Source organism: Apaloderma vittatum, unplaced genomic scaffold, assembly GCF_000703405.1.
Source record: "Apaloderma vittatum isolate BGI_N311 unplaced genomic scaffold, ASM70340v1 scaffold45616, whole genome shotgun sequence".
Taxonomy (NCBI): Eukaryota; Metazoa; Chordata; class Aves; order Trogoniformes; family Trogonidae; genus Apaloderma; species Apaloderma vittatum.
Genome location: NW_009724240.1, coordinates 1 through 13,537, shown reverse-complemented (window position 1 = coordinate 13,537; position 13,537 = coordinate 1). Strand labels below are relative to the sequence as shown.

The 13,537-nt window shown below is 38.4% G+C and overlaps 1 protein-coding gene across 1 annotated transcript; it reads right to left on the bottom strand.

Moving 5' to 3' along the window:
• Positions 1 to 1,720: 1,720 nt before the first annotated feature.
• Positions 1,721 to 12,681, bottom strand: LOC104276171 (tyrosine-protein phosphatase non-receptor type 13-like; the record flags this gene model as incomplete). The annotated part of the gene is made up of 9 exons (XM_009872379.1): positions 12,634 to 12,681; positions 12,350 to 12,524; positions 11,160 to 11,313; positions 10,869 to 11,007; positions 9,638 to 9,790; positions 7,524 to 7,706; positions 6,399 to 6,561; positions 1,962 to 2,385; positions 1,721 to 1,814 (listed from the first exon to the last, which is right to left on the bottom strand). Coding segments are annotated over exons 1-9 (1,533 nt in total), but the record flags the coding sequence as incomplete, so codon positions are not given.
• Between the last annotated feature and the right edge of the window lie 856 nt (positions 12,682 to 13,537).

Genomic DNA, 13,537 nt, shown 5'->3' with positions numbered 1-13,537 from the left:
ACAGATATTTGACTTAAGGTTAGTGAAGAAACAGACAAGTGCTTTACAAATTGACTGAATCAATTCTATAGGCATATTGTTTATCAACTTACCACTGCCTTTTAGCAGCGTCAATGATGGAAGATTTCCCGATGTATTCATGCTAACACCTGTGACATGATGGAAATATGAGGCATTGTTACCAACATTGCTTTAATATGAAAGTTACCAAGAAGCTCTTCAGACTTTACACAGTACACATGAGCTCATTCACCATACCAGATTACTTACTTATTTTAAAAATTAATAAACTTATTTTAAAAATTAAAAAATGAAACTACTCCAGGATTAGCAAATCCAAATTACTCATGTACTTTGGTTGTAGTTCAAGGTTCAGATAGATGGTAGCTCATGCAAAGGCAAAGAATTAAAGAAAGGACATAGATTTGGCCTTTAGAATGGGTGTTAAGTTCAGATAAAATTAATGCATCTTTAAGAAACTCAAAGATTAAATTTTCTAACAGGATTGGATGAATATGCCTAACCTAATAAACCAACACAACAGTAGTCTCTTAAGATATTGCACAATAACAAATAAGTTGCTGTAGTAACAAGCATATTGAACCAAGTATTTCTGTTTAATTTGGTTTGCATTAGAACCATATTTTCTTTGGAATGATCAATGCCAAGAAAATATGACCATACTTTAAAGAGGATAAAATAATAAATGTACTGCTATGCCTCATCTGACCCTGCAGTAACTTAAACTCTCTGTACTGAAAAAGCATAGTTCCCAAGTCAGTCCTGGTTTCAAGTGTAGTGAGGGCAGATATGGTAAGTGTATATCACACTATTTTCGTGAGTATATAAACTTAACGTTCTTCCACTTTATCTGATGTTCCGTAGCTAATCAATAGTTTAATCAAAGCAATAAAAGCAAGTTAAGCCTGCAAATGTTTCAGCCACTGTAGTTTCCATTATTTTATCAGGGAATCTCCTATAACCAGAACCTAGTAACATAGAAATATTAAAAATTAATGTACAATAATCCAAAGTGTGAGTTGAAGTCTATAACTGCTCTGCATCTTTTTTTAACACAAAATCTTTATTCTTCCTGCCTAGTAAGACTACTTGTGAGCAATCCAGTCCTTGCCAAGGAAATGGAGAACATACATCTGGCCTGGCTCATTACAAGAGTGTTTTTGTGAAATACTCAATGCACTGCAAAAAAAAACTTTACTTATTTTATTATAGCCAAATGAGACCAAACAAAAAAAGAACCAAGGAGTTACAGCTCAGAGGTACTAGCCAGTAGCCAGTTTACGCCACACTGAGTCCACTTCCAAAATTTGACTTTTTCCATAGAAAACACTAAAAGAGTTCAAGCTTGACAAACAGATTGTGAAGACTAGCAAATTATAAAAAGATCCATACAATAAAATGACACTCTAAAGTAACAAAGTGGAAAATGTTTTCTGGAACAGCTTTTACTGTCAAGTATTACTACTTTGCACACCTGACTAGTGTTGTCCAAAGGAGGATTTTTTTTTTATTCATTGCAACAATTATTCAGAAGCAAAGGGCAACTGGCCTGGATTACTTAAATCTGCGACACTCAGATCCCTCTTTCAGATTGAAATATTAGCATCAGTTAATAAATACATCAAAGTATTACATCCAAAGCAATTTTAGAGGTTAAGTTAGTAAATACAGCAATATTATTTTTTGCATGCTGACCTACAACATAGGCTTGACCGGTATCTTCAATAGATGATGAGTCTGATTCATTTTTCTTTCTTTCAGGGCTTCTACTTAGACCTGCATGAGATTTTGAACTTAAAGGGGAGAAGGAAAGAAGGGGAACCAAACAGAGGGAAGGATCAATGTAATAAAATAATAGTGTGAATAATAAATCAAAACTGATATAAAATGTACATTGACTGTACACAAAGACATGGCAGGGCTGTCAGAGAGACTCTTACTTGCTCAGTTTTAATGCTCCTGTTGCTGATCCAGTATCAAATTTTGGCATTTGCTGAAAGACTCTTCCCATTATGTCTTCTATTTTTTGGGGGGAAGAGTCCAAAGCAGTAATAATATTTTTCCTTGGGGGGTTAACCGAGATGTGGCTCTGACTCAGGTCATGAAATGACTTGCTCATAACCCTGGGTCTTTCCTCCCACTGAGACTTCTCATTCTTGTCCTTTGAAGAGCCAGAAAGCGGCTGGAAGAGTGAGAGCTCAGAGCAGGACAGCCTCTTCAGAATCTCTGCTTGCACAGACAGTGGTCGAACGGCAAGTCGGTTCAAAGTGCTGCTGGCCAGGCTACCGGTACTGATTGCTCGTCCCATGTTGAAACCTTTGACAGAGTTCGCATGAAGGTTTAGGCTCCTAAAGGAAGCCCTTTCTGTGTTTTTTTTTAAAAGCAAAAACATCAAAAAAAATTAAGTTATACAGAAAAGCTAGTGTGACCTCCTTGTGTAAAGCACGTATTTTGAACAATTAGCTCGCACAAAACATATTTTTTCTAGATGTACTATCATCAGGTACATATAAACAACCACCACGTAGTTTGCTCACGAAGAAAAGTTTGGAGTTAATGACATTTCGTTAACCTGACCATCTGCTCCACTGATGTTCAAAACCACAGAATAGTAGAATATTTATTCTCTTACTAGTATGAAGACTCATATTGCCTGTTAAACTGCTGTGTCTTATATACCGGCACATCACCTTTTTCTGCAAAGCAAATAATAACCTCAAGCCAAGCGACCTTGGAGACTATACTTCCTTTAACCTGCTTATACAAGTCTTTTCCAGAACTTGAACAAACAGGGTTCCCTCACCTCTACACTATAAGATCCTACCAAATTTTGACACATCCGTTGCTGAGCTTTCTTCATGTGAGCCTCCGAAACACCTACAGTACAGCTGCAAAGCCATGGGAGCTTGGCAGCATATCTACCTGCTTAAAGAGCATCCATTTACTCAGGTGCACTTGGGGACTACCCCTGCCAGAAACATCCTAAATGTTTTAGCACAGAAGAGAAAGTGTTGACTGGGCTTTTCCAGACTTTTTGATTCAGGAACTAGGATTCCCTTAAGCAGCAGAGAGAAACAAGTTTTGGACTGTAATTAAATTACTGTCAGCTGAGTCGTGGGAACTGCCTGGGTGGATGTTCTTAGCTGAAAGTAAATTCAGCTTAGCCTAAACCCCTCTTAATTCAGAGCAAAGCTAAGCAAGTCTCATTTCAATTAGCCTAACTGCCTCCTAAGGCTAGCAGTTAAGTTCCTGTGGCTTGGCTTTCACACAGAAACTTGATAAACTGTGGCAACATGTTTGCTGGTTAGAGCCTTTAAAAGAAACCAGGCCATCTGAACCCTTCATAAACTTCACTGACGTCTTGAAGTCAAGTTCACAGGGAAGCATGAGGAAAAGCAATCCTTAACTGCGTAAATATTTCTGATTTAGAGTTAACTAGGGCTTTTTTAAACTCTACATACAGCTAGGGAAGTTGTTTTACGAAGACGTACTGTGTAACTCAAAAGGAAAACGCTACTTTTAGGTACATATCATCCAGCTTTACTAAATGTTGAAGTATTCAGCATTAAAGAGCATATTTGGCCGTTCCAAAAGACATTCCTTCCCCCAATACCTAGGGCAAGAATCAACTGCAACAGTAACTCAGGCTTTTCTCAGTAACATACAGATTGAGCAGATTTATTTGTGGAAAGTTTTTTTTCCTTTTAAAAGGTGAATTAGTACACAACTACCGCTTTCTCACCCAGACCAAATATCTCCTTCCAGCTGTAGCCATCAGATGAACTAGATGAGCTACTTAAGAATGCTTGCACTTGATCAGAACAGAGAGCACTAAATTTCAGTTCCCTGACTCTGACAGAAGTTATCAATGACACTTGCTCTTGGGTTCCCATCTTGGGGAAGACTACCCTCTAAATATTCAAAGAGCTCTTCTCTTGACATCATACTTACGCTCTACAAATACCAAACAGGACTCCCCTATGGATTTCAGATTAACATTGTCACATTGTTATCCATGTAGATATGAGGCCTTTCATACTTCCTGCCAACGCCTTAATTGAAAATTCTCACATGCTCAAAACTCATCCTTTGTAAGGCTGACTTAACTCTCACTTCATCTTTGTGGTTTTCTATATGCATTTCCAGGAATCCAAACACTCATCTTAAAAGTCAGTGCTTGGTTCTGTTCACTGCACGGCCACAGAGGCTGGCAAAAATGAAACCATCATTCCTCGTGTTATTGCTTTTCTTCTTTCCTAGGTACCATAATATTGTTAGCTTGGTTGGGTTTTTCAAAAACCTTGTGTCTCATCTCTTTCTATTCATGCAGAAAGAATGTTATTCAAGAGGCATTTTGCTTTTATTTCCCAAACCTAATTCTTTCTATTAGATTTGTGTGTGTTAAAATGGTTTCTCTCAGGCCACTGAAGACATGGTGCACTAAGTGAAAAACACATCATGGTACATTACAGGAGCTATAAAGTGTCTTCCCCTACGCCTCCATCCTCTGTTGGTTTTTTTTCATGAAACCTCATTCACCATCGTTACGCACGCCAAGCAATGACAATTCCCTTGTCGCGAAGTATTTTCTCCTTTCATTGGCTGAAATCAAGGTGTGACTTACAAGACACTGTAATACTGTTTTTCTAAACAATCTTCCAAACCATGTTAAACTTGTAAAGTCTCCTACTCCACATCACAAACACTGCAAGAATTACAGGCAACTTGCTTCTGTTCACTGTGCTGTTAACCCAGAATAAATCCTTAAGTAATGAACCATTAAAATATACACCTCTGGTGACCAGCCTTGAGTTAATAATACTGTCACCTGCCTTCTCTTTAATGTTTTGTTAAGTGCTTCCAATCTCCAGTTTTTACTATTTTAAGGGCTCTGGAAAAAAAATTAATAAAATACTTGATGCATCTGCAGGCCAAGAATAATACTTCCCAAATGCTGCCTGGGATTTCACCGCTCTAACAAAAGCAAGCATTACTTACATGCTATTTTAACTAGCTGCTTCATCATTGTTTTCTCTCACCTATATTACAATGCTTTCTCTTTAAAAAAATATTATTCTAGTAATTCTATTGCTATACGCATATACATATGTCTGCAGGAAAGAGAAACATGGCTCATCAATTTAGATCAGTAAAGTTATGACAAAACCAAACTTTGTTTGAATTGGTTTTACTTTTAATAACCAAGTGTAATGGAATTAACCATAATACTGATTTATTTGCTTCCGTTTACTAATGATGGGTGAAATTCAAGATGTCTGAATTCCAAGCGATCTGCACTGCACAGACGCCAACTATTATTTTCCAGACTCCCAAAGCACAACATCCATTGCATCTGTAAGAGCATCCAAGTTTGCCTAGCCAAGAAAGCCTTTACTATACTGCTTTCTTTGCGATTCAGCATGAGCAAGCACTAAGTTAGAAAATGGTACAAAGGCTTTAAGTCACTTGATCCCATTTCTTTGCATTAAGTTGGCTGAGTCCAGCAGAATAGGAAAACAGGCTACACAGTTGCCACATGCCTTAACCTCCCCCCCTTTTTTTAAAAAAAAATAAATTGGAGATCACAATCTCCACAGCAATTGGGGCAAACTCCATCCCAGCTGCACTGCTGGAAGTCTGGATTAACAGCGACTGGAATGCAGACAGATAAAAACAGGGAACAAAGAAAGAATGAGTAGGCAGACTGACCAAAATAGCACCGCCAGGCTGTGCTGAAGGCCAGCCAGCAAAGTGAGCTCCGCTCCAAATAGCGAAGAAATTAGTACAGATGGTTTTTTTCAATGACTGCATTCTCCTGTCAATATTTTCTATTTCACCCTTCTGTTATACACATAGATGACAATTCTGAAGAAAACTGACTAGCATCAATGCTGTTGCTTACTAGGTCCACCAAGCATCAACTGGAACAGAGACACCTACACCCACAGCTTGCAGATGCAGCATCATGGATTCCTCCCTACTGTATTTCTCCTCGTGTGATCACACCACTTCATCTGTAATTCACCACTATCAAACTAAGTCATTTCACAGTAAGCAAAAGAATCTTATTATAGAAATATCTTCAAGTTCCTTCTGAAAAAAGGCAAAAGCCATTAATCAAATGGGAAGTGACCTATTTTTAGATTCCTTTTATATTAAAGGAGCCACATTAGAGCGTGCCAGCTCTGTGTGATCTGCCCTTTCTCTGGCTCCCCTCTTACAGAAACTTAGCTAGTAGATTCACTTTATAGTATAAACCCTCCAAATACGGAGCTTCACATATGTAACAGCATGATTCCTGAAGCTCCAGTTTAGCTCTTCTTACAAAAATACATATAGATTGCTGTTAAAAACCAATGCAGCATCACAGTCCTTACCAATGTCCTGAGTGTCTTGGTTGCTCTGCCTGGTTCTCATCTGTAGTTGAAACTTATGCTGGGACGAGCAGAGATGCAAAAGGTACTGGCAAGTCTTACTACTGTCAGTCTGAAATGCATGCTTGATACCATCTGATGTGTTCTGCAAAGTTATTTTCTTCTTCTGAAGAATGGAGAAAGAAAATGGTTGAAGACAATGATTTCTTTTAGCCTACAAAGAATTTTGTATTCACTTGTGCACAGTTGCAGCATTCAAACTTTCCTGAAGCAAAATGCACTGATCGGACAGATTTCTGTTAAAACAGGAGTTGAAAGTAATTTGAGATTTACAAAGTAGCACTGCAAAGCTACTTCTGGGCTATCTGAGATGGTTCTTTTTTGAGAAAAAGAACTAGATGCCCATCTAATTATGAAATCCACCAGTTAATGTTCCAGGTCTTAAATTTATTTTTAAACTTCAATTTACCAATGCTACTCAAAATCGTATCACAGATGAAATACTCTGTAACTTTTCAATAAGTTATCAGAAAGAATTAGAAGTACTGTTCTCAATACCTGTATGAGGTAAGCATTCAAAGCTCAACACCTCATTAAAAACTGACATACGACCACCACATTATGGTGTACCCGCTAAAGTTGGCTGGTATTGTCCAGCTCAAGTGTCAGCCTCTATAATTTATTTTGTTTAACTTAACTACTCTTTGAAATGTAACAACTTAAAAGCAACACAGGTGCATCTCCTAGTTACACTGAGTGCTGCCACGTGCCAGTACCCAGTCATCTAATGCATAATTCTCACGCAGGTGCTCATTTACTACTTGTGTCCCATATGGCAGGAGGGACAGATTGCCCAGAAATCCTCAGGTGCTAAATCTTCTTCTGAGGCTGGACCCTCAGCAGCACAGAATACAAGTTAATAAATAGGAAAAAAAAATAATTAAAAAATATTATCTTTAAAGCACCAAAACTCCCATTTCAATCCCATAGTACAACATAGCTCAGCCACACAAAATGTAGTCAGATTACACTGTAAACCAGCAGCTTATTCTGCAAAAATAACAAACACAGAAAACCAGTATCTGGCGACACAGACATAGACACACAGAGGAAAAGAGACTGACTTACACTAAAGGATATTTTCTTTGTCTCTCTCCATGGGAAGCGTAGTACAGGTGTGCGTGCACCATTGTGAACTTCAAAAATAACAACTCCTTTGGAGCACACTCCCAGAAGGATACCTGTTTGAGATCTCTTCTCAGGCAACACATGATGAAGATGAATCCCATATTCTGTGAGTCTCTGACATAACTGTACAGATGAATGCAATGAAATGTCTAAGAATACGAAGTTAAGGCTATTACAAGTTTTTTCTACCTTAATGTAAATATTATACCTTCACATAAATATTTTAGTACACACACATACATATATTTGGATTTTAGGACAAAAAAGTTTCCCTTCTGCCTGGTGATTCCACAGTTTATAGATGTGACAACAGACACATCAGCTGCTGTGAAGGGTTCTGAGTCTTGGTAGTATCTCCTGACTTGACAAACACTACAGCAAAGGAACCTACCATTTATCAAGATCAAATAACAAAAGTATGAAACAAGAACACATGTGAATGTGTTCTGGCAAAAACACCAGGAGATCTGTATGGATAAACAAAGAACTCCTGGCTAAAATCAAATACAAAAGGGAAACATACAAAGCGTGGAAGCAGGGGCTGGTAACCTGGGATGATTACAAGGAAGTTGCTCCTGTAATCAGAGACCAGGTTAGAAAAGCTAAAGTCCTGACCGAGTCAAATCTGGCCAGTGATATTAGAAATAACAGAAAAGGATTTTACAGGTACGTAACAGAAAAAAGAAAAACGAGAGAGAATGTGGGGCCTCTCTGGAAGGATACAGGTGATGTGGTTACTTAGGACACAGAGAAGGCTGAAATATTCAACAACTTTTTTGCCTCAGTCTTCACTAGCAACCACTTGAACCACACCACCCAAATCACAGCGGGTATTGGCTGAGTCTGGGAGAGTGAAGAATCCTCCCTGGTGGTGTTCAAGGCCAAGTTGGACAGAGCCTTGAGTAGCCTGATCTAGTTGAGAAGCATCCCTGCCCATGCCAGGGAGGTTGGACTAGATGATCTCTAAGGTCCCTTCCAGCCTAGGCCATTCTATGATTCTACGAATAAATCAAACTTGTACAAATCGGTTGTTGACAACAAACTAACTAGCCAGATGTACTTGTTACTGACACATTTCTTAAACACAGAATTAGACTAGGACTGCAATTTTGTGATCATATTAAGGCATCATAACTGCCAAAGATGCAGTTTCCCTCACTTTGCACTGCTGCTGTCTCTTCAGTACTGGCATAAGGGATTGATGTAATGACTCAAAAGAGGGGACCTAAATGCTCTCCCCAACCCCAGCCAGGCTAGGTTTAGTAGTATCAAGTCCTTCAGCTCTCGTCTACTGTGGTTAAGTTACAAGACCACTTCTGCCAAACAAGCAATAGCCTTAGAAGGGGCAAAGCCAGCTGAGTGCCTCTTCCATCACCTTTTTAAATGGACTGTGCAATTACAGTGCACTGTGCAACTACACTGTAACGGTTATTCAGCGTTTCTGCAGCAAACCATCACATCCCAAACTTGTTTGCAGCCATTGTATCAAGGCAGGACCTGATCACCATCTCATAAGCAACAGCAGGAAATTCCATAATTACATTTCTTAATGAGTCCTTTTAGAATAAACTAAATAAATCTCTGATTACAGTTTTCCTATCATCTTACATAGAAACTGCACAAGGAAGTCTACCTGGTAATGCTTCTGACTTGCCTCATATCAGCATAATAAATAGTATTGGTTGTAACAAAGCTTTTTGTAATTTATATATATTTTCCTTCCAAAAGAGCAAACAAAGGATATAGGGAATGTAGGGTGTGCTGCCTCTTAAACATAGCTTTGTTTAGAGTAAACACAAGCACCAGTAATTGCTTTTAACTAGTTTGAGCTAGATCAGGAGGACTACTGATTGCAAAAAACAGTGAAAGGACTTCCTTCTCTTCTATTATGATTTCTTTTCGCCTGTAATGATGTGTCTTCTCAGCTTTCTTCCTTTCAGCATTATTCAAAACTTGAGTGTTTTCCTGTGCTTTCACTTGAAATCAGTGAACCCATGTTCCCACAACAAATTTTTTAACTCACAGATTAAGGAATCAAACTGCTGCCCACTTACCTTCAAAAATTCTAACTCTGTCTCTTTTTCAGATGCACCCACGTAAGCGCTATGCAATTTTGGCAGCTCTTCCTTGATGTAGGACAGATCTAGTTTCTCCATCACTCTAGCCGGGACGTAGTGTTCTAGTCTGAAATACGACATGCCATGCACCTACGATACAAAACATTTTTGTGGTGACATCTCCAAATCCTACTCAATGAGCATGAATAGAGCACATATGTTCATTTTACAGAAAATTGTACTTAACAACTGAGGAAGAGGAGGGATTCAGAATCTCAACCCTGACTCAGAGCTTAATTTATTTCACATACGCTTTCTCCCTATTCAAGCCTGACACTACTTCTGTTGTAATCAAATTTAAGTTTTAAGGAGCTAATGAATAACTAATTATCATTTTAATCAATCACCATTTTAATTAAAATAGTTAATTGACTTATATTAGCATAAGGAATATAAAACCTTAAAAACCTTACTTATGCTAAGAAATAGTGTGTAGGCCTTGGCTAGAAGTAGAGCTGATACAAGTTGCGAAACTGACGGGGAATATTTTATGCTTGTTTCCCTTCCTCCCTGGAGATGTTCTGTGCCTGCTTCCCTACCTTCCTGGAATGTTCCGAACTTACCTCCCTACCCTTTTATCTTATGTTTTGTGATAGTAACATAGAAACATCACATATCTCACCTTAACTTGTATATCAGGAGTTATAATCAACAGAATAACCAATAATCATATCGATATAAGAATATTAATAAGGGCTAAATCAATCATTGTAAATGTCAAAATTAATAGCGGTCATAGTATGCATGTTTATGTTAAAATATGTTAAAGTATGTTAAGGATCCTGACTTTGCACAAAAAGTGTATAAATAGGCTAAATTTTGGTGATGTATTCGAAGCATTGGGTGATTTCCAAGCTTCCCAGCGCTGCAATAAAGAAGTGCCTGCTTATCTACATGTAGATAAGTTCTGTCGTTTTTGCAACCTTCCCTTTGAAAATCGCAACACGTCCACTGAAGAGAGAAGGTTCAACACTCAGATGTTGAACTAGATTCTGCAACAGCCCTGCACTAGAGTAAAGGAACTTGCTCAAAGCAAAAATTGCCAACAGCATTATCGGCTGAGCTTCCAGTCCAGGGCAGAGCTGTGAAGCACGTGCAGCAGCTCACAGTTCATTCTTTAATTAAGCAGCAAGACCACAGTTTCTCAAAGGGAAAATTGATAGCATACCTCTGCCTGGTAATCTCCATACTCGGCTTGGAGAGCTAGAGATGCTAATAATAAGGCTGTCTCATCATCACAGTGCATCCTGTCTTCCAGGATGTCCTTCCGCAACTGTAGATAATACTGGTGACAGGTCAGTGCATGCCTAGAACAGGAAAACAAAACAAAAACCACAAAAAACCCACATCATCTTTGGCACTCTTCCTGTTATGGCACATTTGCAGTACTTGATTAACATCCAATTTCTGTCCATAAATTTAGGGCTTATGGGGTTAACAAAATTGTTCATACACTCACTGTATAAGACTGACATCATCCACAAAAAACTTTATGCGAAAAAACAGAGTGAAGTTCACAGGGGGCTTGTTCTTCTTCTTCGGTTCCTCTTTCCATCCTTCTGGAGCTACTTTACTTAGTTTTATGTCAGGATCAACGAAGAAAAATTCATTGTCTGCCATGAACGCGAAAGGGAAGCACATGGGTAAAAACATTAAACCCAAACATTTTCTCCATCTGGAGGATATTCTTGAATTTGGTTTTGAACAGTAAGGTCTTCTGTTGACTAAACAATGGCTTATAAGCACAATAACTATTAAAAGGAGCACTGAATAAGAGCAAAAGAAATAATTTTATAGTTATTCCAAAGATACTGCTGAAAAAATAAAACCAGAAACATTATCTTCCATGATAGCAATGCAATAGAAGCTAGGGTTTCTTTAAAATGTCACATTCCTTATTCCATACAAAATCCAAAATTTGTCATTCCTTCCCTCCCTTACCACCTTTGTCCCATCTACATTTCTGCAAAATGTTTTCAAGGATTTGTAAGTTCCCAAGGACAGTGGACACCTGACATGGACAGAGTAAGCTCTTGGGCTGCTAACAGCTGCTATCTCGTGGCAATATTCTGAGCACTACAGTTCTTCAATAGCCTGTAAAATATGGCAACAGGAAACTTGGGCCTGAATATGTTAGTTCTGCCACAATGACCTTCTATTCAGGAAAATTAAGGAAAAAAAAAAAAGAGAGTCCAATTTGCAGTCTGTTCTAATAGCAAAAATTAACAGCTCAGGAGCAAATTCTTTTTTCTTAAGGCAGCTGCCTCTAAACGAGGCCCTCCGACGCATCCCAACCAGTCTGCCTCCACCAGAAGCTGCAACATTGGCTAAGGCATATTAACAGAAGCCAAAGCCCTTTCACATCCTCTGAGGGGTACTCGTCAGAGTGAAGGCAACAAACAGCATGGAGAAAAACTCCATTACCAAAGGGAAAAGGCTGCCCAAGATGAGTTGCCATCACCCAGGCAAATGTAGAATTTCATTGTGGGATGTTGCTCTTCATTGAGGAATGCATTTTGCCTCAGTGCAAGAGAATGTAATTCAAAGTAAATGCGAGGCAGTCAGGCAGTCTCTACTTAATATTTCTCAACACAACGTAGCTTATTCTTATTCAGTACCCTGTCAACTACATAAAATCATTATTCTTACCTCTTAAAGCAGCCAATCCAAACAAGTGATGCTCCACCAAGCCAATATGGGCAACAACCATATCAAAGACATCTTTACATATCGTCTTGGTATCACAGGTCAGCTCCAGCTTCTGCCCACTTAGAAGCATCACATTTACTTTTCGTCTGGTGTCATCATTCTTTCCTTTCTTAGTCTACATTTTGTGAAATAAAATATTCCAATATTCACACTTGTTATAAAAGCACTTTTGTTGGTTTAACACACTTTGCTTGCCACTGACTGGTGAATAGCCCCTTTCTTACCAAGATAGACTTTGGTAGATCCAAGGAGATGAATGGCTCAATCGTCATTTTCACAAACTCGGGGCCAAAGAAATTCTGAAAATCACAAGACTATGGATTAAACAATGTTACTAGAACAGAGGCACAGTTAATTCCTGGACCGCAAATGTCAAAGAGGACCGAAATGCTGAAACTAAAAAATTGTAACAAATTCTTTTGTCAGCATGGGTGGCCAGATATAAGCTATAGCGTTGGTGACATTATTACTCTTCATATTTTCTTTCTTTTTCTGGGCAAAAAGCCAACACTGTAATATTATTTGTCCTCCTTTAAAATACAGGGTGTGGGTTGCATATTGGAACCATCTGGGTTTATGTCAGTGAGTAACTGCCTGACATTACGAAGGTTTTCTGCATTGGTAGCAATTCTGCCTTGACAAATCTCTGCATGTCACACACAAGTCTCATCTCCTGAAGACTGAAATGTTTCAGCCTAATTCTGTCTGCTGGATTCAAGGAGAGATCCTGCCTAATTTCTGTCTGCCTGCAGACAGAAAAAAAAGTTCTACCCTATAAATTACAGGTTACATGTCCAAACTGTTAAAGGAAGTTCTCTGCACAATATCCACTTCAACACCACATTAAAAAAGTGTCCCAAAATTCACTTTTTGAGGGAAAAACTTCATTGGCTACTACCTACTGTGTGCTCTATGTAAAACATCTGCACATAAACCTCTTAGGTTCGGGGCAAATGAATCTGGTCAGTTAAAACTTACATGAACTAACTGGTCAGAGTGCTATGGACTGTAAATAGACATAGGAACTGTTATCCTGTTTTAGGATAGCAATTTCACTCAAATCTTGTTTCAAACTTTCCTATCCTCAAAGATACAACAATAATAATAATAATTAATAATAATAATAAT